Source organism: Phyllopteryx taeniolatus, chromosome 17 (genome assembly GCF_024500385.1).
Source record: "Phyllopteryx taeniolatus isolate TA_2022b chromosome 17, UOR_Ptae_1.2, whole genome shotgun sequence".
Classification (NCBI taxonomy): domain Eukaryota; kingdom Metazoa; phylum Chordata; class Actinopteri; order Syngnathiformes; family Syngnathidae; genus Phyllopteryx; species Phyllopteryx taeniolatus.
This window is the reverse complement of record NC_084518.1, coordinates 1,623,086-1,649,097: the sequence shown is the minus strand read 5'-3', so window position 1 is coordinate 1,649,097 and position 26,012 is coordinate 1,623,086. Positions and strand designations below refer to the sequence as shown.

Genomic DNA, 26,012 nt, shown 5'->3' with positions numbered 1-26,012 from the left:
CTTTTAAAGTCAGTACAAAATATGTCTATTTAAACTTTAGGATTAGCTTTGGTTTTGAAACATGCATTTAAGTACAATTTTTATTGAACCATTATTTAAGTACACTTTTAGCGTTTTATATTCAAGCACATGCGTTTATGTTAAAACTACATCATGTCACAATTGCTCACAATAATAAATATACTTTTTAAGAATCATTCTTTCGATGAACACTTGCCAAATACATGACTGTTTTTTAATGCTCGTCATTTTGGCGGTACTTCGTTTTAAAAAGTTGGAAATCTGCTGCTGTACGGCATTTGATGAAGGATAGAATCTCTGAGTGACTATTAAATTGCGACAAAATGGAGTAAAAGTTGAAAACTATCAATATTTACAGCTACCGCCGGAAAGCTCTCGATAATGTAGTACCGCTAAACGGTCACACGATGGCAGCAAACCAGCGGAACATGGCACGAATGACGATTCTTTCCAAAGGCAGCTTTTCGCGGAACGTTATACGCTGAGCAATTGGTAGTCTTCATCCGATGGAGTCGCACTGTGGCTATCCAGCACAGGTGTCAAATACAAGGCCCGGGGGCCACATCTGGCCTGCCAGCATTTTATGGGGCCCGCTAAAATCTGTAACAAAATTGCAAATTGTATTCACTTTTTATAGTGAAACATATTGCAAGGATTTTTGGGTGTGTAATATATTTGTTGTAATATGATGTACATTTACACTAGTCAGTAAAGTACACTGAAACTTTAGGTAACAAATTTATGAGACATTGTTCCAAACAATTTTATTTTGCTTGTTTAACACAACAATATGAAGTGGAGCCAATATTGTCTTTTTTTTTCTTTTTTTTTTTTTTTTTTTGTATCGAACAAGGAAAATTGTGTAGAGCGGCTTGCCGTGAAAATATTTAGGTTTAATCCTGTAATAATAAAAGACAAAAAATACCGCTCTCTCACTTTGTCAACCAAGACCATGGTATGTTTATTGCTTTATTATCAAAATCATTTATCTCTTATTTTATTTCTAATAGACTGCTAGTACCAAGTTAGATCATAGCGGAGACTATATGGAACACCATTCCACAGATTATCCAAACATTATTCACACAAGAGACTTGGACTCGGTGGGATGATGAAATCCATTTTCTCGACAAGACCCATCTTTAGTTGGAAAAATTGTTTAATAGGTTAAACCACATTTTGACTGGTGGAAAGAACTAAAATCTTAAAGTAAAATCTAGCATGGGTGTTGGTTTATCTTTGAAAAGTATCACTGACCCGGTAGCTTGGATGAAACTACATTTTCAATGCCAATAATCGTTTTTGTTATACATACAATTACAATGTAATTACAGGTATGTTCTCGAAGAGTTTAGAATATCAATAAAGAAATAGCAATAAAATGTTATTCTGTACAAACAAGCAAAGCCAAAAGAAGTAAGAGTTTGTTAGAGTACCAAAACACATTTCAAGCCTAAAGTTTTTCTAGTGAAGCAGAGGTTATAGTCGTACAATATATTAAGTAAAATAACATACTTGAAAACTTGAAAGGAAAAAAGTAGCAAGGATACTGAAATATACTACAATAAATTACACAACACTACATATGCAAAACATTTCTTTTGATAAGAATGCCTAATTTACATGTTTTTTTGGGGTGTGTTTTTTTTATTTTATTTTATTTTTTATTTTTTTGTTAATCTGAGACACTTAATGAGCACCCTTTCCACGGTACAAATTGTCAGATATTTGGGAGATACTCTTGTGGATCTGTATTCCAGTACAGTTTCTATTGAAATACGTGAAGCCGTTTTTAAAAGAACTGCGGTAAAAATACATCTTCAGAAGAAGCAATGAGAAATATGTATAAAATATCGATAATAGCAATACTGCTGATTTCAGCTTTTTCAACATCTCATCTCCATTCGTGATGAGTTGCGACGTCCCATAGCTCCGCGAGATCAAAATAGATATTAAGAAAGAGCTTCCCATACAAATCCAACTGTATAAACATGATTATTAGTTCTTTCAAGGAAAAGTTCCCAAAAAGCCATGATGTAAAATGAGATTTTCTTTTTTTTCTCTCTCTCTCTCTCTCTCTTTTTTTTGCCTGCCGTTGCGGAACATGAGTATGAAAATGACCGCTCTGAAAGACTATGACAGAGCAAAGGCAGGAGGCTGGAGGTCGCTTGGAAAAGAAGAAAAACAAACAAACAATTTCATCTTAACATCCTAAATACAGCTTTACAGGTACGTGTTTTTGTGTATTTTGCGGCCAAGTTATACCCGCGTGGTGGAGTGGGTGCTGGGCAGGCCCGCGGCGCTGTAGCCGGCGGGGAAGGTGCTGTACGGGCTCATGTTGGAGAGCCCCATCAGCGAGTTGGGGATCATGGTGATGTTGTTGGGCGTCATCAGCGGGATGTCGTCGGGAGAGCGGCGCTGACTGAGCGCGTAGTCCAGGGTGGGAGACACGTGGATGGGATTGCGGAGGGCCTCGCACTGGTTCCTGGACAGGGTCTCGTCCACGGTGGCGGCGTGGCTCACGTTGTTGCCTTTGCTGTCGCATTGAGGACTGGGCTGCTGCGACGTTTCCTGCCGGCTGCGCTTGTCTTTGCGGTAGTAGAGCGCGGCGAAGGCCAGCACGTTGAGGAAGAGCAGCGAAGCGCCGACGGCGATGGTGACGCTGAGCTCCGTGGAGTAATCTCTGGGGTTGGGCATGATCAGAGGGCCCATCTCTCGCCCACCTTCGTCGCCGTTGAGGCCCGTGGACACGGGAGGCCGGCCGGTGCCGCCGGATCTCTTGCCCGCGGACTGGGTGGGATCCAGCGGTGTGACCTTGGTGGTGGTGGAGGAGTAATGGAACATGTCGTGGAGGTTGTAGAGATGGGGAACCAGGTGCTTCCAGAAGGCCACCTTGGTGGCGCGGTAGTGATCGCGGATGCGAGGCTTGAGGCCAATGTGCAGGTACAGCTGGTCGTAGGGGTCGTACTTGGACCAGGCCACCTCCTCAAAGCGGTTGGCCTTGGTGTGGATGAACTTGGTGTCCTGCGGTACGGGTTTGTTGGGATCCCTAAGCAAAACGACATTTGCAAAAATGAAGGTGCTTCGCCTCATTAGGGTTGTGGGTGATTACTAGCACTATCGCACTCCCAGCTAATCACTACAAGTAATGAATTATATATTGGACAAAATACAGTGAAACCTCTGAGTTTGACCAAAACAACCCTTGGAAAATTAGCGTCAAAAGAAACATCATGACAGCGCACAGTGTGACTCTTGAATCAAACGTTATATTAAACGTCATTTTGAAAACGGGATTAACCCCCACAGACAGGTCTGACACCCCACTTGAGACCTAGCCCGAAAGGACTACGAGTCCATATTTGGTGTTAGTACATGATGTCTTATGTATTGTTTGAAAATACAAAATATGGACAAAAGTATTAGACCAATCATGGATTGGGCTTGATCCTTATCTTGCCTCTAAAGTTTTTTATTCAATTGCATCATTATTATTATTATACATTATTGCCAAAAGTGCTTGTCCTGTCTCTCGTCTGCTAAAGGGTTCACATTTTCATAAGTGTAACTGCGCTATGGAATATGCATGGCTGGATGGACTTTTTCCATACTCACTATTTATTTCATACAAAGGAACTGCTTTAATGTATACATTTCTATGAAGACAAATATATAGTAGCATGAAATGGAAATGAATCCAAATGGGCTGGCTCCCCTTTACTCTTATTTCTAGTACTAGAGATTACCTCGCTCGTTGTATCAAACCAGCTTGTGAGTGTTGTAGCAATTCCAATGTATGGTGAAAGTAGGGCTACAGGATAGCAATAATTGATATCAGAAAATGGTGCGTCATAATTAGCCACGGTTAATGTGCTACTTGTGAACTAACAAGAAGAAAGGAAGATAAGGCTGGGAGAAATGACAGCGAGAATTAAGACTGGGCTTAATTAGGCACACTACTTCCTGGCGAATGCGGCAGTCTTTTAATCAGGGTGATGAAGTAGCGCAAGTTAAAAGGTCGAAAGTCTTCAAATAAATAAGAGCTGCACAATCGAAATCAGGCAATTTAGTGCGAGCGCTAGAGTCGAAGTGAAATTGTGATGCGCTAACTACTGCAGCTTTTCGGTCGTTTGCGCTTACTGTTACTCACCCACTCTTGGCAAAGTTGGTCCAATAAGTCATAACCACGGCGCTGAGCATGATGTCGTTCCTGGAGAAGTTGCAGGGAAACAAGTCCGTGGGGCCGATCATGGGGATGCCGAACACGTAAGGCACCTCGTCTCCGTGCGCCGAGTCGGACCACACGGGCTTCATGAGGCTCTGGCAGTGGTGGTAGAAGGCGTAGAAGTAGGTCGGTGAGCCGTAGCGGGCGTGCAGGTCGGCCGTCACCACTGAGGGTTCTACCCATTGGTGGTCTGTGAACAGGGCCACCAGAGTCTTCCTCCTGGTTTCCGGATTGTCCTTATCAGCCCAGTCTGTGTACATGAACTTAATCGTCTCCCTCAACGTGTCCTTCCCCTCGGGGTAACCGTACAAACTGTCCACAAAGTCCGATACGACAAAGTCAAAGTCGCTTCCGGACACGCCGTCCTCCAGGTCCATCACGTTCTCCACAAAGCGCAGGCCCTCACCCTGATTGACGCCGAGCATGATGTCATAGTTGAGGAATTCGCCCTGCTCCATCAGTATCTCGGGGTCGTCGGGGATGACGTCCCCGTCGATTACCGGGCCAAAAGCCACGCGGTACTGGGCGGGCTGGATGTCCTGCTCCACCAGCTCCTTGGCGGTCTTCTTCTGTAGACAGGAGACCATGTCCAGGGTGTCCAGCACGTTGCAGCCCACCCTCTCAGCCAGCATGCGAGTGTACTTGACCGGTTGATAGTTGACAGCCCAACTGGAGAGCGCAGAACCGCTTTGAATGATGGCTCTATGGAACAAACCTTGGAACAAAGACAGCAGAACAAAAGACACAAGGGAGGCCAAAAGGAACAGTGGTTAGTGCTTCATTGTAATCTGCATCAGGTGCGTTATCAAACCTTAAGGACACTGTGTCCTAATCGGTATTAAGGATTACAGTATAGGAAAGGCTTGTAACTGAGCACAATATAGGTGCACTCCATGTCCTTTTCATTTCAACTTAAGTCAGAAAGAGTGTACAGCTGGGCCTGGCTGATAGGAAGCCGCAAGAAGAAATGACTTGATAAAGAAGAACGATTGCCCCTTCTTGTTCGTTTTAATGATGTCAATAATAATACATCACTCTGTCGGTCCGCGTGTTTGATTCATGCGCTGTCACTGCTGTGTGCAGTAACGATCAGTTTGCAGCCTCGCTTCAGCGGCAAGTTTCCCCTTCATCGGTTCCTCACAGATGGACTGTGGCATCAAAATCTTTGATTGTGTGTCTCTAACAAGCTGCAGAACACCCGCTGGCCACTGCGCGTCCAGAAAGCCTTCTGTGGCTTGATACTAATAAACACTGGGGCTGCTTTGCTGAATCTTTATATACAGAGCGACGCCTCCATCTGAGGGAGGTTTGTATCTGGCCCCCAAAGATGATGAGTGATCGCTATCCAGTCACAAAAAGGCTTGCTAAGGTTACGTCACGTGAGTCATTGGAAGAAGGCTGCAGGAACAATGTCACTTTCTTCCTCTGCTGCTGTCATTTATTTACATTTTTGGGGGGGGGCACTGGCTATCTAGTCTGCTTCAAAGAGCTCTCGAGGCCTTTGTGCCTCTGCTGCAGCCCAGCCAGGGCATCAAATAGAAAAAGCTCACAAAGCACACTTGCACTTGCCGCAGCCTCCGTGGATGGCATTGATGAAAAGACCGCTCCGGCCCCTCTTGTGATTCTGGACAGCTTCAATGAGAGGACGACAGCTCCCGGTGGGCTGCAAGTATTAAAATCCAGCAAGCAGATTTGGAGAAGTGCGCATCGAATCTCTCAAAGTTACTTCTTATCATCGTCGGGGATCACATGTCATTTTCCTGTTGATGCACCAACAATATTGTACACTTAAAAACAACAATAAAGCTACAACTATGAATACGAGCATCTCAAATTTGAAGTCTATGATTACAGGAGTACACGTACTATATAATTGAGCTTTGAGAATTCAAAAAGCTTTTGCGATTTGATTTAATCGATATAACTCTACAATGCAACCGAATAGCTTTCGGCTCATCACAGATGAAACGGAGCTCAGTGAGGACGACGGATGTGCTTCTCGTCCCAAATATTCATCCATCCATCCATTCTCTGTACCGCTTTATCCTCACAAGGGTCGCGGGCGTGCCGGAGCCTACCCCAGCTATCTTCGGGCGAGAGGCGGGGTACACCCTGAACTGGTCGCAGGGCACATATCATCAACGAGCAACCATTCGCGCGCACATTCACACCTAGAGTCTTCAATCAACCTACCATGCATGTTTTAGGGATGTGGGAGGAAACCGGAGCGCCCGGAGAAAACCCGCACAGGCCCAAATATTCATCGATTTACAAATTAAAAGATTAAAGGCGAGGTAATGGACACAGAAGCTGTTCCATGTATGTCATTGTAGCGCATAAGAGATCAAGGGATCACCGGGTAGCATCTAAAAATAGCTCACCATAAAAACTGCCGCACCTTGAGTTTCTCGACTTGCTGTACCTTTGCCAATATGGCAGACTGATCCGCCCCAAGCTGGGCGGTGTTGGCGCGGCGATGATGTGCCCTCCTCGGGGATGCGCTTGGCGGAGTGAGAATGTGGTGCCAGAAAGTCGGTCTAAACTTACACCTACTGGGCCCACGTCTACGTTTTGGTGCAGATGATCTAGCACGATTTTTGGTGAATTTGATCGGGGCCCGGGGCAGACTGACACGAGCTCCTTGCACATGTGGTGGATGATCCAACCCTCTGAATCATCACGAACAGTTGTTGGCGAGGATATGTATTGCCAGCGGTTTTCACCAGCTCATTCTGTATTTGACAAGGCTACCCGCTAACGTTCAGTACTCCAGTCACGCACGGATCGCTGCGTCTTCTTGCACATATCTAGACATCTCCATGGGACTGGACCGCTTTTAAAGGGAATGAGAGGAGCCGCTTCGATTGGACAGGATTGAAGTCGGCTGTGAACACCCCCACACCAGCGCAGACTTTTAAATGCGCCGATGTACAATGGTCCGTGAAATACCAACACAGTCTATCCCGCCTCCGTGCCAGTCATGAAAATGGAGTCTTTAGTACAGATTTGAACCTCTGACTGCAAGGCTGACACAACGACCACATACCAGCCTTCACCGTACCATGTGAACTGATTTCATCCCTATGATATTCACACCCACTAGTGGGCATATCCGTGGATGATACACTGTGATGTATTAACGAGCGTTAAAACGGTTAAATAAAAAACGCTGGGCTGCGGAACCCCGTAGAATTCGCATGCATTTTTAAAGGCAATTTGAGTTGAAAAAGAAAAGATAAAAAGCTCAAGTTTTTGATACCGCTTTTCCTGTTCAGGGTCTCGGCGAACAGCAACCAAGGCAGACTTCATCTTGGACTGCTTTTACACTCACAATCCCACTACTGAGTTGGAACTGAAGCCAAGATGGCTGCACGCAAGTCTGGTGAGTGAAACGCTACACTTGTCAGTAACGCTACACATATCAACATCATTTATCCTGATTAATACCATTTTTTTCGATACTTTGTTGAATTTAATATGACATTCTAAACGTCTGACATGACAAGGAGTCCTACCTTCTGAGTGGTGTGACAATGTTAGTAGGCTCACGCAAGAAGCCCCGATTCCAGAACCAAAAACCGTGATCCGACTCGGGTCGCCTCCGAAGTAGCCGATGTTCTTACTGATCCAACGGAGTGCTTGAATCTGATCAAGGAGTCCATAATTGCCTTTGGCAGCCTGGTCTCCAGTACTGAGGAAGCCTGATGTATGGAGACAGAACAGAACACAAGCAGTCATAGCCAGCGGGCCATCCGAAAGAAGCGATCCCAATACGGTATGCCTTCCGTGTCTCCTGCGGTGTCTTGACCATTGGAGTCGGCCACGCAGTAGTTGCCTGAGGTTTGCCCATCAAACCTGAACGCTCTCTTTGCTAAGCGTGACTTCATAAGATTCACCGAGCATGAATAAATACAGTAAAACCTTTCCCGGACTTGTCCCTTTGAATTCACAAAAGCACGCGGAAGTTGCCAGTGCTGAGAATTGATCCTGCTACTCATTCGCCGTCCAGTCCAGTCCTGCAACAACACGCTGCTTCTGAATGCGAAACACGAGCACACGGAATCGTCTCGACCTTGTGCGTTCTTGGGAATACTTCAATGGCCAATCTGATCAATTTGCACAAATTAGACACGTCCATCTGTGAGCGGGATAATGGGCGAAACAATATGTGCGCAGTAGAATGACATTCCGTGATAATACTTGCTCTGAAGACAACATCCATATGCAAATCACGCCATATGCTTTTTTCCCTAATACGACTTTACATGTTTCTGTAATGTCTCTTTTAGTGATTTAAGTGGAACTTAACGAGCAGTGTTAACGTTTACTCTCTCCCTCTGCTCAAACTAACTGGCCATGTGAAACGCCATTAAAAGGCGACGTTTTCATCACCTAATATTCCAATTCTGTAGTTGAGCGTGACAACGACGACGTTGCCGTAGCTGGCCAGCACGCTGCCATCCATCATGTTCCCGGTGCCTTCCATATACGAGCCTCCGTGGATGTACACCATCACAGGCCGGGCTTCCGAGTCCCTTATATCTGCGATGTCAACACACACACACACACACACACACACACAAAGTGAGCAAACCAAAGTGCAGGCAACAGTAATGTAGTGTAAGATTAAGAAGCTGCGATGACAGTCCCAACAAAAAACAAAATGCATGGGAAATACACTCGGAGGCAAGCGTATGAATTCAATTCTCAGCAGCTTCGACAGTAACTATGTATGACACGCTAACATATCGGGTCACTATTGTTATTTATGCTGTTCAATGAGCGATTTACGTATGGAGTGCCCTCGAGCCTCGGCTGGTGTGAGTGTGGAATTCCAGCGCTTAATAAGTTAGTTGCGTAAAGACAACCGATTTGCGCTCAAATGCACCGCGTCGTTCTGAGCTCGAGTTACCTTCAAATGAGGAAAGAAAATGGGATTCATTTTCAAGTACTTTACAAGTGTGGGAGAGCAAAAACAACATGTTTGCACAAACATTATATTAGTCCGCTGAACATTTCCCCCCCACATTTACACTTACACAGATTCAATATGTTGTGTTTTGACCTTGTATGAAATAAGGAGATAGGAAAGACTTTTGGAGTTTCCCTTTTGCATTCCAACAAGCATACATCGAGAGAACGAAAACAGCCAAAATACCTTCCGATATATGAGTCTCGGCGTGAGAAAAAGACGCCCCCTTTTTCTTGTGTTGGCTTCCTGCAAATTCATATAAGGACAAAAAATGTAAGTACTTTGCTCCTTATTGGATATGCTGACAAAAATCCTGATTGACAGAACGACCAGCCATTGTGTTCCCTGTAATTTTCCACGCAAAGTGAGATGCTTTAATTACGCTAACTCCAGCGATGTCTTCATATGTGTTGTTAATTCTGCCTTAAATAATTGGTACGAACTGAGGCGTGAGAATTTGCATGGCACGTGTGGATATTACATGCGAGCCGGTCACAATATAAGGTACACACAAGATTCTGCTCAGTTTGATTGACACCGTCAGAGAGATGTGAAGCGGATGCTTATCTTTGCGGTTGTGTGTTTGAGATCCTGGGAAATGATCCCATTTCATTTTTTCTTTGTTCACCTATCTATGCCGGCAACATATAGCGACAGGCAAAACACTTCCACTCGATGGCAGAATGTACAATTAACCTGCGTATCCACCTTTTGTCATTCGTACAAGTGACAGATTTCGCAATGGGTTAAGTACATTTGGGATCATCATTGTTTCAGTATACGGATATACTATTAGTGGCATTAGTTTCATGAAATGTTATTTTTTTCCAATGTAATATACGTGCCTTAGGTCAATAAAGGTTGGCGGGGGGGGAAAAAAACATAAAATGATACTCTTACTGGATATTCGACAATTATTAGACACTTTTGTGGGGATAAAGGGAAAATGGCAAATAGTCCTGTCACACCTGAGGGCATTAGCTGCATACCATGAATACAAATCAGGAGGGAGGCATCTTGTGCTCCTCTTAATCTATATTTTATGCAAATATGCATTGAGGTGTATAATTAAGCAGTGGTATATGTGAGGAGACCTTCCTCATTAAATGCGGGCTGCACCATTTTGGACGGCTACCTGTCAAGCGGGCTGTTTGTGTGCTGTCGCTAGGCAACCGTAGCCCGGCCGCTCAAGGAGAGCCATGTTCCATATGCCAAAACGAAGTGAACGCCGCGGCGCTCTTTTGTATTGTTCGACACAAACCGAAGCTGCGTGAATTAGCCGCACCTGCTCGTAAGCGCGATCATATCCATCCATCCATCCATCCATCTATTAGAGCGCTTATCCTCGCTATGGTCTCCCTGCTATATATAGATTCACAATAGATATGTAAAATCTTCCGTCACTGCCTTATTTCACATCTCCACTACAGTCACTGTTAAACCGGGAGAGAATCAGCAGCAGACAGAAGGTGACTTTCCATACCTCACTAATTGGCCCCCGATAGAGCAAAGACGGTGTTCCATAAAATACAAAAATGCCAATTTTAGAACAAGAAACATTTTCTTTCAACTTTCTTTCATGATTTCAATGATGATGATTTCGATCTTAGGAGATTGTACAAGTAGAAATACGGCCCTGACGTTATTTAAATGTAACATGACGTGGTCGGCCAGTGACGGACATTGCTTTGGTGGCGCGCACGCGCATGAAGACGCAATGACACACAAGTAGCGATGGACGGACATCATGCCGCACGTCAACTCACCTTCCTCTGTGGGAGCGTAGATGTTGAGATACAAGCAGTCCTCGCTCTGATCTTGTATGTACGAGGCGACCGTGTCCAGGTTGTAGGTGAACCATATGGGCATCATTATCTCTGGCACAGTGCTGTGGATGTTCTGAGGGCACACAGGCATGAAGTGGGTGGCGTTCTTGATACCCGACCAAGCGGACGGCTGATCCGGGGGCATGAACCGCTTGTCTCCCACCGGCGGGGCGCCGTAGGGGACTCCCAGATACTGGTCGACGGGCCTCAGCACCTCGCTGGGCACGGGGACCCTGAGGCCTCGCAGCTTCCCGAACTGGGTGGTCACCGTGGGGTAGAACCTTTGGCTCGTGGCCTTGGTGAATGACCAGCAGGAGCATAATATCCACCAGAGCAAAGCACAGTGGGTGATGGTTACGGTCCCTTGCTGGTGTAGCAGGTGCGCAGGCAGCAGATGGTCTTTAAATGTAGCCAGCCACATGGTCCGTATCCTTGCACAACACAAACGCAGTCTGTCGGTCCGCTCAGGCCCTTTGCACCCAACTTGTCACACAGACATCACCGAAAACACCGCGGCCACGTACGGACCATCGCCTCTTCTCGTTTTCATCGCAAGTTGCACCCATCTGAAAAGACAATCATTTGACCAAATATTTGTCAGTCTGGAATATGTCTTTTATATATTGTATGATTGTATGCAAATATGGATGTCACCCTAGATCACGATACTCTTGATAATACGCTAACATTATCCAAGCCCGCAATCTAAAACAAAACACTTTTCTTATTTCCATCCAGACATCCAGATTGCCTTCTCTTTACCAATACGCCCTCACATATTTACAATGTGAACTGCTTTAAAACAAACATTTTCTGGATCAATTATTTTGGCCCTCTGGAGTCATTCGAAATCCCCGTTTGAGAGTCTTTCCCAGCTGCGTGCCAACCTGAACCCGTTTTTAATATTTTGGCTATACATATACTTTCTAATTACACCCCGAGTAATTCCAGTGCCTCGTTTATTGGCTTTCGTGATGTGCCCTCTTCGAAACAAACAAACAAATCCTTTCGTTCTCTATAGTTTATTTATTACATTGTGAGCATTGCACTAGAACTCAAGGATTGCAGTTTATTGTGGCTTGTAACAAATGACTTCTATTGATTCAACTGATTGTTTTTCCATATACGTCGGCGCTGTATCCCCGCAACCAGAACCGATTGTCAGAACAAAAAGAAAGTGTCAGACGAAGACGAAGGTTTTCACGCGACGCACTCAAGTCTCTCCATCCTGTCAATCACTGCACGCAAATGAAAATGACCTTGTAGGAAAAAATATTCTCTGAAGAACAAATATATGTGAGAAAACGCCTGTAACACTGAATACTGATCTGTATGTTTCGGTGGAAGAGGAATGTGAACGGGCCATCTGTTTGCTGTTGGAGTGATGCTGGAGAAGCATATAGACGAAAAAGGTGTGAAGCGACACTTCTCCTATGCAAAAGAAGGGAAGATTCCAAAAAGCTTCGTTTGAGAGGTTTTAGCCCTTCACAGACAGCGAATGGGAAATGTTTGCGCTTCACATCCGAGCGGCCCTGCTCCGAAACAAACGCACGGTGGGAATTGTTGAACAATTCCCGAACAAACAAGTGTGACGCGCTAACTCGAGCACTAACTGTCCCTCCTGAAGCCAAATAATGTTCGATTCCTTAAAAGGCTTGATGGAGACTTACAAGCTTTAAAAGACCATTGGAAGCATTTGAGTTGAATACTGAGGTACGACGATGGGAGAAATGAATATCGATTACAGTCACTCTTTTTTTTTTTTTTTGTCAAGGACTATCAGTGTGCCTGATTTAAAGGAAATGAGAGGAGCCGCTCTGATTGAATCCTTATCGCCAACGGTTGCGGTGCGGCTATATTGCTCGCCATCGTGTTCTCGCAAGCTCGTCAACGAACGCGGAAGAAAACAAGCGTATTAACCAGCTCATCAAATTTATTGAGCGGTTCCGCCTCCTGCATTGTGAAAGACTGCCGCTGAGAAGCAGCTCATTTCCCAACTGCTAAACCTATTTAAGATGAAGTCGGGAGACAATTTGTGCCTCCCAAAAGGAGGAACTAATTAGCCGAAGACAAGCACGCCACTTCCTCTCCCTGTTTGCAAATCATGTGATGCAGCACATAACTTTTTATAGCGCTCATCAATTCGTTCGTTACATAGAATGAGACATGTGAGTGTAATTGTAGAGGTTTAGTGGAGGCCCTACTGCTCCTCTCTGCCTGGGGGGGCCTACTTTGTCCGCATTCGTTAAGATGTATGCTCAGAGTACGTGACCACACAAAAGAAAGAAAAAAAGTCTTTGCACGAAAAGATGATACATGAATATTGCAGATCAGGGGACTGTCCTTGCGTTAGCTTTGATAAAACGGGAGAATATTCCTTGGACGTTAAAGAAATGTTGAAATTGTGCAGAAGCAGGCAGCAATGGGTTTTCGGCAATTGCTTGTTTTCGCCTCGATCGAAAGAGATAATATGAATTCCTCAAGTCAGCGGCATTTCCTCTTGAATTATAAATGCTGGCGCGTGTAAAGATTTTTCCATCGAATGTATTGCTGCAATGTGCAATGAGCTTTACGACTGACGCAAACTTTATTGTGTACTGTACGGCTTATTGAATACAGCTCGTTCAAGACGAAGGTCTTGCGTCTGCAGCTCGACATACGCGGAGACGAGCTTTATGGCTCGATGCAAATAAGCTTCATCATAAAAAGTGAGCATTTAACTTTACACACTTTTTGGAGCAATTCAAATGAGAAAGGAGGTGAGATACTGAGCGGGTGAAATGTTTATTTGCCGATAACTCAGCCGATACTAAATCCGGCTCTCAGAAGCGTACAAATGCATCGCAAGGGGTCGCAGATGTTGATGCGTCACCGTGGGAGCACTAACTGGGACCTAACTGGGACCTGACTGGGACCACGCCAGTATAAATCACAGTAGGACAGACGTGACTTTACAATGATTGTCACAATCATGTTTCACCATGTCCACACCTACACAACTGACACACGCACACAAATCAACACCACTAATAATATATATATATATATATACTTCTTATTGACTGTTGTGCAAATAAAAGCATTTACGGCGAGAAGCGCTATCATGTCAGACAACGGCAATGCCCTTGTCATTTGGAGTGAGCACATCCAAAGCGATTCAGTGGATTCCTCGAATTAGCAGTGCGATGATAAGAATGGAGAATGGATGCAGAGGGTGATACCTGGGGGGGGGGGGGGTGGGGGGGGGAACTGCAGCTTCGTGCGATCATCAGTGGCTTTTTCATTCGTGTAATGAAAACAAGCCACAGCCCGGATACAATGGCAACACGTTCTGGCAAGCTTGTTATTAAACGCAGGTCTCCAATGGTGTGTGGAATAAAAGCAGCATCATGTTGATCGTTTTACAATACCTCTAAATGGAGAAACACTGACGTCAACGCGTGTGATAACTAGGGGGGATGGGGGGGGGTATACAGCATGATGAGGTTAACTCACCTGCTTTAAGAGACGCCGTTACGCGCTCCATCTGTGCTTGTCCTCCATCGCAATCCCCTCTCGACACAGCGGGCCGCAATGAACGTGTTCCTCCTCCTATCACAAGCGCATCAGATCTCCCCTCGCATCGCACATCGCCGCGCTGCCGGCTTTGCGCATTCGCGACGCCAAGGTCAGCAGCGCCAACGGTTTTAATGGGGCGCCCACTACTGAGATCTCGCTCCGCTCTGCGCGGCGCCCACTGGCCGCGCGTTGCTAGGCGACCGCCGGGATACGCCGGTGCGTTCGAGTCATCCTCCAGAATCCTGACAATTAACTAAAAACCAAGCTTGCACGCGCGCGAGCCCTCTCGTCCCTTTCGGATCAGAAGTGAGCGTTCATATATTAGGAAAGAAAACTCAACAAAAGACTTTGCATGCGCTGGTGAAAAATCAATCATAGGCTGCGCTCCACTTCAATAAGCAGATGGGGTGAGAGGGTGTGGTCAAGGGGTCAAGGGGTCAAGCGGTCGTGTCCAATTTGCAGGTAAGGATGAGTCAAGACCAGATTTGAAAAAAAGTCCATCAAATGCATTTTCGGGGTGTAGACATAGCTAGCGAGTAGTGGTGAGAAATGGGGCTAAAACTAATAACTAATAGCTCCCCCCTCCCCCCCCCCCCAATCAGGAAAACTGAAATGGTGAAAAACAGTTTGATGCCGTATCTCCGCAAGTGAGTCCGACATAGCTCTCAGTCGTTGCACGTTTTCAGCAATTATCTTCAAACATGTCGGATGTTCACTTTACAGGGTCTTTAAGACCAAAGGCTTTTTTTTGTTTTGTTTGTTTTTTTTGGGCGACAGCAAATGTTTTGACAATCCGACTCCATAAGGAACAGTTTCTTGACTGGATTTAGCTTTTGAGCTTTGTCACCGTTTGGGATGGAACCCATCGCTCGTTTTTACAACACGAAATGCGCTGCTGTTAAATCCACGCACTTGCTTACATATCAGACAGCTCATGAGTCATAAACTGCGCATATGAGACATTGCAGGAGATATTACCTCACGAGGTATCGCCGCTAGTTTCTTACTGTGGGCAGTAAGTACTCTTGTGGAACGTGCAGTCCAATACTTTGGGATGAAGAACTATAAATTCCGGGCAATGTTTCATCTCCGTCTCCGGAGCCCCGCTCGAGGGAGGAGCTGAATTGTTTTCCGCGGTGGGAAATAAATGCAGCACTTTGCTGAGTTGCACATTCGGCTGGGAGAAGACCAGGGGGGCAGTCCTGGAATATAATAAAGGGGTCAGAAAAAGGAGCTCCTCGGGATCCCCCGGGATATCGTGGAGGCCTTGGGGGAGGATTGCTGGACTGTATTTCCTGACGATGCAAGCACAAAGAACACAAGGAAATACATCATTCATAATCATTCGAATTCAACTTTTGATCGAAAGTTACTCATGGGATGCATACAGTTCCAGGAAAGCGCCGTGAAACTTTGGAGGAGGGCGCTGCAGGTGAGGATGTGGCCAAAGGGGCAGGTAAAGGAATTTATTTTCACTGGTTCAAGTCAACAATGACTTGAGCGGAATGCGGAATCGGCATCTCTTGGTCATCCTCCTTCAACTCCATACTTGGACAAAACCATGTCAACAGCTCGGCCTTGGTGGTCGCCGCTCAATATCGGAGTTCTTGATGGACATTCGTGGCCCGACCTCACGCTTGCAAAATCAGGTTAAGAACATAACACAGGGAAGAGAATCGGCATGAATCAAAAGTGCGTTTCCAGATCTGCCGTACAGTACGTGCAAAAATCACCGATACACGAATCATGACGACGTGTTTTATTTGAAGTACAAACAGCAAACCCCGTGTACTTTATACCGACATATTTGTTAACTGACATGAATTCATCTGGAATGACAGCACAAAGTTTCCTCGTTCAAGGTGTGAAGTCTGAGTTCCAGCAGGAGCTGTGGAGATTCTTGCAGGCAACAGCTGCATCGTAACTTGGCTACCTTCCTAATAAGCATCAGTGTTGTCTTTGATTGCCCGATTCCTTGTTGAGTCTTCTCCAATTCTCCGCTGCGTCGCTTTCTCGAAAACGAGCGCTTTCACCAGATAACGGCTTGCATCCGAGATGCTCTCGTGCGTGCCAAAATTGCGACTTGGAAATGTTTTTATTTTTTATTTTTATTTAAATCAACCTCTACAGCAGGGGGGGGGTGTCAAACTCAAATTCACGGTGGGCCAAAATTCTAAATTGGGACAACGTCGCGGGGCCAACTCGATATTTAATGAAAAATCACTGCGATGTTGCACGATTCCCTTCTCTGCAGAAATGTAGCGTTAAAGTTCATCATATGACAGCAAACTTCAATTTTGCTTAAACACTGAATCTGGAGTAAACAAACTTTAATATTATTAACACGAGAAATCAAATTTGCGATGAAAGACATCGGTGGTATTTGTTTGTTGTTTTGTATTTAAAGAGATAACATGAATTCTTCTGTCTCTCCATCTTCTATTTATCTTTCTCCAAATCCTTTTTCAAAGGCCCACAACAAAACAACCCCAAAAAATAAGAATGTCCTTCAATAAATATCCAAACTTCAAACTATTAACAGTCCCTGCCTAGGAGTTGATAAAGGGCATTAAAAAAAAAAAACATGAATTCAATGATGTTCTATTCGAGGGGCCAAATATATTTACATCGTGGGCCAAATCTGGCCCCCGGGCCTGAATTGGACATCTTTGCTCTACAGTGTGTACAGTTGATTATTTTTAATTACCATAAAACAGAGCCTCTGAAGTGAAAAGCCCTTGAGGTTGTTGGTTGTTGTTATGCTAGACTTTGCGACATTTCACTTTCTGTGTTTCTATTGTTTTATAGACCTCAGAAGGGAAAATTCAACGAGCTCCAGCGCAAAATAAGGTGAAAGCTCAAGATGACAGCTGAGGAGAGACAATCGACAAGCTAACAAACGTGCTTGCGACACAGAACCATGCACTCTTTGGATTTGGATTTCCAGCAGAGACATCATGAATCCATCAGCATTGATGCGAGACGTTAATTCTTAATAAGATCATCGTTTTGCTGTTGGGGGTACTGTGACATATTTATGAATGCACCAGAGCCCAACGTTGAGCTACATTATGAACTATCAGCTGCATTTACTCCCTTCCGTTTACTCAAGTAACTTCTTGGATAAATTGTACTTGTCAAAGTAGAGTTAATGACGTGTCTTAAAATGTTATTTTTAGGCAATATTAGAATTTTCATATTTGTGTCTATTTGATATTCATGCGCTAGTCAAAGATACAGTTGGCTATTTGAGTTCTTTTTTCACGGAATACTCAAGTCATTTTTTGGAGGGCTACTTTTTACGTTGACCTGAGTCATATTATTCTAAAGTAACAGCAGTAACTTGAGTACAACGTTTGGCGACTCAGGAAGCAGTAAGACCTGTACTCTTTTGTCGCCATGAAGATGTGCTCCTTTTCTTCAAGACTGCGATCATCAGCAGGAAATGTCAAACACACACCTGGTTGCTCTTGGGGCTGAGGAGACCTCGGCAAAGAAGAAATGGCTCAGTTAATCACATCGTTAAGTGCATTTTAACAGAGCCTCCTCTCCATTAATCATTCCAGTGATATCAGTCTCTGAATAGAAGTACCTCGCGGAATAATAATGCAACAAAGTGGCACATACCTCCCAATTGAGCTCTCATACAAATATCTGCCATGTAAAGGCTCCTATGGATTATGTCATCACTAAGGGACAATGTAAACTAGGATTGGGGCAGATATTCACATGATATATGTGGTTGTCTTCACTATGACTTATCAGCCCGTGTTTATTGTCAGTGTGAAACAAATGGCTTTGTAATTTCCCCCTGCCCGCCTGTTCGATAAGCATCCCCCGCAGTGTCGGTGACCTCTGCCATCATATCGTTCAAATCGCGGCTGTCAATCACGCTGTCTCCTCCTTGCCACTAAACGTTTCTCATTTAGAGACTAGCGTGCTCTACCAAATATTAGGATACAGAGGTTAAAGAGATTTCGGCTCCCAAACGCAGTATATCACACGGAGCGTTAACACGTTGTGGAGTGGGAGGGCGACAAAAAACGTGGACAGCCTGACGAAAGGCTATAGGACGTCCTGCAAGAATAAAGTCGGGGTTTACACCCTTCGTTGGGGGTCATCTGTTTCGGACCCAGCATGCACCGCGCGGAGTGGCGTTATTATTGAAAGGATCGTTTTATGTTCCTGAAGGTGATGCATATTTAGAAGCGTTTGTACTATTATTTGAGTGTATACTTATTGTAAAAACTAGAAATGACATGGCTCGCTAGCATGTCAGCTAACTAGCTAGCTAGCATGTCAGCTACTCCTGTTTCTAGCTAGCTAGCTAGCTAGCTGACAGGAGTGGTGGAAGAGTTGACGCGGAGGCGCAAACAACAGCAAAATCAAACAAACTGATTGAGTTCACTTCCTGGAAGATGAACGACTTCAGCAAAAATGGACGCACATAAAAAGCTCAGCACACCCACAGATTTCATCTCACCAAAGATTTCCAGTAAGTTATTGCGCTCACTTTTTACAAAGGGTTTAGTAACACTAGATAAGTAGTTGTTTGAATGGCAATGTTAGTTGCTAACTCTAGCTTTGTGCTATGCTCAGGCTGAAGTGTACAAAAATAAATACGCTGGTGTGGCTGCAAATAAAGAATGCTGTCACTCAGTCGAAATGTCAGAAAATTAAATGTTGTTGTCGATCTCCACTAATGTGTCGCAGGAAATCATCCAATTTCATTGTTTGTTGACTTCAACGAATGTATCTTTGTTCATCTATCTATGCCAGCGAAGCATGTGGCAAGCAGAAGAAAACCAGATCAGTGATTCTCAATGTGGCAATAGTGCCACTAGTGCTATGTGCGCTCCTTCTAGTGGTATGCAAAAGAATTGCTGCCCAAGTACAGTTCAGCTGTATTTAACTTTTACTACAATACATAAATGTCATCTTCAAGAACTGTTTATTTTTTTTTTAAAGATTTTTGGTACAGTTTATATTTAACGTTTATGTGCAGATATATTTGAATTGACTCATCATTTAAATTCAGGTTTTTTTTTTTTCTTCATATGAGCACCGTGACCGTAATGGTCAAACTGCATTGTCACAGTGACTTTTGATGAACACTTAAGCCTCCTATGCTACTGTATTTTAATGTAAGCGGTAATGGTGGTGCTTGAAGAGACAAGTATTTTATTTTTACATTTTTTTTTTTTTTAGATGGTACTTAGGTGTAAAAGGTTAGAGAACCACTACACTGGACGGTAGAAGGTACAATTAACTTACTGTTGCTTCCTGTGCGCATAACAGGTGGTTTGCGTTCAACCAAACACGTCCAAATTTCACGCCGAGTACTCATTTATTTATGAGTAAATTGAGACAATATAATATACTTTTTGTGATATTTTTGTTTGGTAGTGTGCCATGAGATTTTCTAGTGAACTATGTACCTTGGCTGTATAAAGATTGGGAAACACTGCGTTAATACCTGCTTGCATTTCTCAGCAAATGCGCAGCGGTCATGCAAATTTGCCCCCTAGTGACACGAAGTACAATTGGAAATTGAACGCTGGTCTCTCGGTAGCTCCAGAATGAATACTCGTCCCTTAGCATTCACACACATTTACATTCGATATCCCGTTAAACAGGGAAACCCCTGGATGACCTTGTGCCTCCGTCTCATTTTGCATCAAGTGTCCAGGCTGCCAGACTGGCCGCAGGCACACAGCCATGCATTTCCTGGATGAACCCGAGTGTCTCCACAGCTCCACCAAAGGATCTGTGGCTTGGTTTACCTCAGACTCGAAGAGAAATCTCAACGCAGAGAGAGGAAAATCATTGCACCAAGATGCTGCGGGGAAGCAAGACAAGCGGAAGGACTCCAGAGGAGAAGGCATCGGACTTGAGGACGAGGTATTCTACAGTACGATTTATATGGTCAAAAATACCGTCAGCTGGGGGCACGGTAGCTACATAAATAGCTCCGTTTGCTCAAACACAGATCCTCAGAGCGAGGCTACCAGTTGTCCAGATGGGAAGAAGGGTGCTGTCTGGAGGCAGAAAAGCACAAAGCGGAAGCTGAGCGATTGAAGGAGCAGATGGAGGCCCTGAAGGATGACGCGCAGAGATATAGGGAAGAGATTAGAGTCAAAAACGACACCATAAGCAGGTAGAAAACACATTTACATAGTGCTGAGATGAATTAGGAATCCTTTTCGTTGACACGGTGTAATTGTCGTGCATCAGGCAGTGTCACGATTTGGAGACGATGCATCAAGAAATGAGCAAGGGGAGGATTGAGCACAGCCAGCTGAAGGAGGAGCTCGTGCACTGCCATGCACAGGAGGGGAAAATAAGCTCAAAGGTAATAGAGTGTAGCAAGCAAACATTTCATTTTGACAATAACGTTGCCCGCGATCACCTGGGAACAACTGACGTTTCATTTCTTCACGTTATAGTTTAATAAGTTTGTCTTCTCCGCTTTATTTCAATTTCGAAGATGGCAGACATTTCATGCTTGTCTCTTCCAGCGAGAAAGATTTAGGAAAGAGTCTGATGAGGAAATTGCAAAGATGACGAGAGTAGGTGAAGCTCGGGAGCTCGCCCTGAAGGCCGAAATGAACGAGCAGCAAGCCGAGGAGGCCGAAAAGCTCTCTTTGAAAATGTCGGAACAAACGCGCAAGAAGCAAGAGGAAGAGGTATTTGCCAAATGTTTTGAAATCCTAAAAATCAGCCATTATATTTGTGGGATTACTCATTCAACCAATGTCATTCCCACCATTTACAACTCGAATTTCCTTCATCAGCTGCGACAGTTGAATGCCGTTCACTGTGCGGAATTAAACGGTGTCAGGAAATCAAATAATGAATTGCAAAGTAAACTTCAGTCAGTGACCCGGGAGAGAGACGAGTTGAAGGAGCATCTAAGGTGCCACATTGAATCCAACTGGACAGTAAGATGCATTTTGATTGAAAATGGTTCAGCAGACCCGTGAGCACATTTGTTGGTTGTGAATTGTTTTTCAGCCAAATGGAGCAAGCATACGAGACGCAATCAGCAACTCTGCACAGTCTCCGAAATTATATCGGCCAGGTTGTTGCCGACAAAGGAGAAAAGGAACAATGCAATGAAGCGTTTGAGGTTACGACAATACACAGCGTTAAACACGATTAGCCCACTACAGAGGGCCTTTAAAAAGATTAACGTTCCAGTTTTGTGCACGCCATATGGTGTTTGTTTATTTTGCAGAGGCTCAACAAAGACAAAGTGGCGTTGCAGAAAACTGCGGAGCTTTTGACTGTCAGACTTAACTCCATGAGTGAGATCGTCTCCCTCCAAGAAGAGAAAATGCTGAAGAAGGTTAGATGAGTCTTGATGTGGTTTTTGCCTTGGACCTCTGCCATGGATGCCATTTTGCCCAGTCTGCTCCTCATTATTGAGTCATGAACACTGCCCTTAACTGAGGCAAGGGGGGCCTACAATTCTTTAGATGTTCTCCTGGGTTCTTTCCTGACCTCCTGGATGAGTCGTTGCTGTGCTCTTGGTGTCATCTTTGTAGGCCGACCACTCCTGGGAAGGTCCACCACCTTTCCATGTTTTCTCCATTTGTGGTTAATGGCTCTCACTGTGGTTGGGTGGAGTCCTAAAGCTTCTCTGGAGAGTTTCTATTGTCCTGAATAAATAAAATCATTTAAAAGCTGCATTTGATTTTATGTTTACTTGAGTTATCTTCGACGTTAAAGTGGGGAAACGATGAGAAGAGGGCAACAACTTTTTCACGGCACTGTATGTGTGTTGAAATAGGCCTCGACAGACCCACTTGTGACAGCAAGATGTGATGGTCTTCTTGTGCTTCACATCTGGAGGGAGAAGGTGTTCAAACTATGCGTCCAGCTTCGTTTGAAGGACATAGAGCTGCGGGATGAGAAGGCAAAACATCTTTCAGAGGTGTCAAAACAGCAGCAGCCTGTCAGGCAACCTCACGACAGCGTCACCTCCGATGTTTTTGATCCGAGCGTTCGGTGTGGAACTGTCGTGCGTTCTAGGTCGTACTCACGGAGCAACAGCTGCAAGAGGAGCGGCATCGCGCGACTGTGCTGCAGCGCAGTCTCGACGCCGGGATAGCCGAGCTGGACCAGGAGAAAGTGGAAAAGGAGGTGAGCATCTCAGCAAGCGGTGTGACTTTTTACTCCACTGGAGTTGCACAATAACTGTGGAGGATTTGTCTCTGATGCTATTTCAATGTTTTTCTTCTTAGACCTTGGAACAGGACTTGGCTCAGGCTTGCAAGGACAACCAACAACTGAAGGCAAAGAGTCACAGCTTAGCGGCTGAGCTCAAAAGCACAACTGAGGCCCTGCATGGGTAAAGCAGAGTGAAAAACTCCATCCAGTTATTAAAGTTATGTATTTATTGTTGCTGTTCTTCTCTGTGCCTCACAGGTTTAGTGTGACATTTCATCGTAAAATAGCAGAAGTGGATGCAGCGCGAGCTAAACTCAATACTTTTGGCCAAAGGTTGAATTTCGCCAGAGGCCGAGTGGAGACGGTCCAAGGTGCCGTTATGGAGACATGATTTGTATTTGTTAGCCTGCAGTGTTGTATAGCCCAATGATTTTGCGTCACAGCTTTGTTCCTGAGGAGGGTCGCTCTGCACAAAGTCCGGACGACCAGTAAGCCAGCAGAGCAGACAGCGGCGAGGTCGTCAACTTTGCACAATAAATTCACTTCAATGCCTCGTTTCCCACCGGGAGCCTTCATTGACTTGCTTACCTCTGCTTTCTTGTCTTTGTTGCGCCGCAGTGTCAGAAATTTGCAGATGGAACTTAGCTTGGTGTGTCAAGAGAGAAGCAAGCTCACGCAGGAGCTCAAAAGAACCCCGCAGCTGATTGAGAAAGCGCTGGCTGATATGAAAGAAGAATGTAAACTTAACCCGGGGCACAGCGGCCTGTTATTATTCCACACTATCTGATCGTATGGTGTCTCACTTTGCGTGCGCGTCTCCCTTCAGATGAAAACAAGCTGCGGCGGCAGCAGGAAGAGCTGGAGCAGAGTCGGGATGAGATGCAGAAGGCCGTGTCGGGCACAGAGGAGGTCCAGCGGAGCCTGCGGGGGGTTCTGGCCCAGCTGGAGGTGAGCAAGGGCACGCAGGAGGAGCTCCAATCTGAACTGCGCACCCAGAAGGAGCGCAGCCAGCAAGGTGAGACTTATGCTACGGGTCTTAAGCCCACTTTGGATTTCATGCCTAGATCTGATCATTTTGACTGCCTATTTACACCTTTAGTCAAAGACTATCAACAGCCCAGATGCAGCAGGTGTGCAACAATGTGGACATAAACTTTAGGAATTGATATAAGAGACCCTTTAGTTTGAAAACACAATCTTAATTGTATCCACATATGAGCAAGGCCTAATTCAACTGCAAATATGTTTTGGGCGTACACTTCCTGCTTATCCTGCCGTTAACTGGGTCATAAAGTAGAAAAAAAACAAAAAATCAGAATTGGGTCAATGTGCAAATCCCACCTGAGACGTGTCCCTCATCACATTTTGATAGCTAGGATCAGTCTGCTGCTTCACTGTTGGCTTTCAAAGGGGCATTGTCGGCTGGCCAAGGGTAGCAAAGTTCTGACTTAGAGGAGCAGTGAAAGTTCAACAAAACAGTCATAGCCCAAAAATGTCTCCAAAATAGCTTTTAAAACTCAGTGACTTTTTTTTTTTTTTTTTTACCCAGTGTGGATTCCTCTGATGAATAGTGTGCCTGTTCCCCACAGACTTACAGCAGCGGGTGTCTGAGATCGAGAGCCGCTGTGCTGAAGAGCTTCGTGAGATGGAGGTACGAGTCAGCACGGCTAAGAGAGAGCACACCAAAGCAGGTATGGGAATTGCACCGCGCTTCAAACCACAGACGCCTGCAGTGCCGTTAAAAAAAAAGGATTGAATTTGAGAAGGGGGCCAATCATTTTTCACGGCACTGTACGTCTACTAAAAATACTTGCAGCGTGTGATACAGACACAACAGAGACTCACTTCTGATCGGAATTCGTCGTCTCTCGACTCACAGTTATGACTTTACGGCAGTTCGAAAGAGCGGTAACTCGGAAACACTGGAGAGAAACTGAAGCTTTGCAAAGTGAACACACAAAGAAGGAGGTCCAACGTAAACAAACAGAAGAGGCTGAGACAAATAGACACCGACTGCGGGTAAGATTATTATTATTATTATTATTTAAAAAATTTTTTTTATCTGATGCCAGTTGGGCAAAATGCACGTTTCGTGTCACTGTCTGAGCAGCTGGCAGTTTGTCACACAGGCTGCTGTTGCTGAGCGAGAGCTGACGAGTGACTTCCCCCGATGTTGCGCAGCACCTCAACAAAACGAATCTGTTCCCAGAGAGCAAGGAGGAAAAGCTGCAGAGAGAAGCTGCTTGACGGGAGCGAAACCGGCAGCAGAAGGTGAGTGGCGCGCTCGCGCTGCTCGTTCATTCCAGACCGGACCGTCCGACGGGTTGACTTGTCGGTGTCCCGCCAGAGAGACTCCTCTCTGTTATGGAGGAGCTCCAAACGCTCAGTGCCGCAGTGGTCAACAGCTCTGAAGACTCTGCGGAGGAGGAGGAGGAGGAGGGGCACAGCGGCTTTACGAGCGCTGTGCTGAGGCCGTGTTCGTGAATTCGTACGGCCAACGCTCGCCCGCCGTACCATGAGGTACACCTCTCGAACTACACTTACAATAAATGAACAGCTCTCAGAGTGAGTGTCGTTTGCAATCTCAACATTTATTTTTATACTACTTGCTGTATCTATGTACCTTATGAAGTGTCTAATTAGCATACAATATGACTGTTTGATGTGCAGCTAATCAATATAATTTTTTCACATTAACATTTAATTTAACCATTTTATGTCTTCTCTATCTGATGAAACAAAGTTCATCCAGAAAAAAGCACACGTCGTTGTTAATTGGAGAGAAGAGAAACCTGACAGATTAGTAAGACAGCATTTGGTTTACTATGATGGAAGACTTGACCCAATAAAGTGATTTGTTAATTATGCTCTCATTTGTACTGTATTTGTGGTCAACTGAACAGAAAGTAGGGGAAAGCGATGATCGAAAGATGGTTTCTGGTGATAAATGCATGTATTATGAATTCTTCATCCAGTTATGACAGCATTTCTAAATACGATGAACTCGGAAACACAGCAAATGATCATTTATATAACAGCAGCGTAGCAACTGGCAGAATTGTTTGACGGACCAACCGAGGGAATTGAGAGCAAATGCATGTAATTTCAGTTTCCAGCCGCTAGATGCCGCTGTTGCCAAGGCGGAGAACATTCAGTCGGCTTCAGCATTCTTTGTCATCAAGCTGAAATCAACAATACAGTACTGGATTACTTCCTCAAAACAGAAATGCAAAGCGTA

The 26,012-nt window shown here is 44.9% G+C and overlaps 2 protein-coding genes and 1 long non-coding RNA gene across 15 annotated transcripts; 2 read left to right on the top strand and 1 right to left on the bottom strand.

Moving 5' to 3' along the window:
- Positions 1 to 956: 956 nt before the first annotated feature.
- Positions 957 to 16,225, bottom strand: nlgn3b (neuroligin 3b). Of its 3 annotated transcripts, XM_061751364.1 has the most exons (8): positions 15,991 to 16,225; positions 15,581 to 15,897; positions 10,985 to 11,610; positions 9,405 to 9,464; positions 8,639 to 8,788; positions 7,762 to 7,947; positions 4,172 to 4,961; positions 957 to 3,070 (listed from the first exon to the last, which is right to left on the bottom strand). In XM_061751364.1, exons 3-8 carry the CDS (start codon positions 11,463 to 11,465, stop codon positions 2,281 to 2,283), a joined length of 2,457 nt encoding a protein of 818 aa, XP_061607348.1. In that variant the 5' UTR covers positions 11,466 to 11,610; positions 15,581 to 15,897; positions 15,991 to 16,225; the 3' UTR covers positions 957 to 2,280. The 3 variants fall into 3 exon arrangements, with proteins under 3 accessions (XP_061607348.1, XP_061607347.1, XP_061607349.1); XM_061751363.1 differs by lacking the exons at positions 15,581 to 15,897; positions 15,991 to 16,225 and adding an exon at positions 14,540 to 14,835; XM_061751365.1 differs by lacking the exons at positions 9,405 to 9,464; positions 15,581 to 15,897; positions 15,991 to 16,225 and adding an exon at positions 14,540 to 14,834.
- On the top strand, positions 2,111 to 17,745 carry LOC133467007 (uncharacterized). The gene is made up of 3 exons (XR_009785108.1): positions 2,111 to 2,250; positions 7,522 to 7,628; positions 17,411 to 17,745. It is a non-coding gene; the product is annotated as an uncharacterized LOC133467007 (long non-coding RNA).
- A 215-nt stretch (positions 17,746 to 17,960) lies between these two features.
- Positions 17,961 to 25,641, top strand: cchcr1 (coiled-coil alpha-helical rod protein 1). 11 transcript variants are annotated; one of them, XM_061751362.1, is made up of 19 exons: positions 17,997 to 19,097; positions 20,239 to 20,503; positions 20,592 to 20,759; positions 20,837 to 20,954; positions 21,121 to 21,288; positions 21,397 to 21,518; positions 21,617 to 21,731; positions 21,840 to 21,950; positions 22,395 to 22,538; positions 22,637 to 22,747; positions 22,849 to 22,955; positions 23,033 to 23,145; positions 23,218 to 23,290; positions 23,393 to 23,511; positions 23,601 to 23,789; positions 24,364 to 24,465; positions 24,654 to 24,793; positions 24,904 to 25,045; positions 25,122 to 25,641. In XM_061751362.1, the coding sequence occupies exons 1-19, from the start codon at positions 19,040 to 19,042 to the stop codon at positions 25,256 to 25,258; spliced, it is 2,502 nt and encodes an 833-aa protein (XP_061607346.1). In that variant the 5' UTR covers positions 17,997 to 19,039; the 3' UTR covers positions 25,259 to 25,641. The 11 variants fall into 11 exon arrangements, 10 of the variants coding, with proteins under 10 accessions (XP_061607343.1, XP_061607336.1, XP_061607342.1 ...); XM_061751357.1 differs by having other exon boundaries at positions 17,973 to 19,097; positions 24,892 to 25,641; XR_009785106.1 differs by having other exon boundaries at positions 17,979 to 19,097; positions 23,218 to 23,511; positions 24,885 to 25,045; positions 25,122 to 25,259.
- Positions 25,642 to 26,012: the final 371 nt, after the last annotated feature.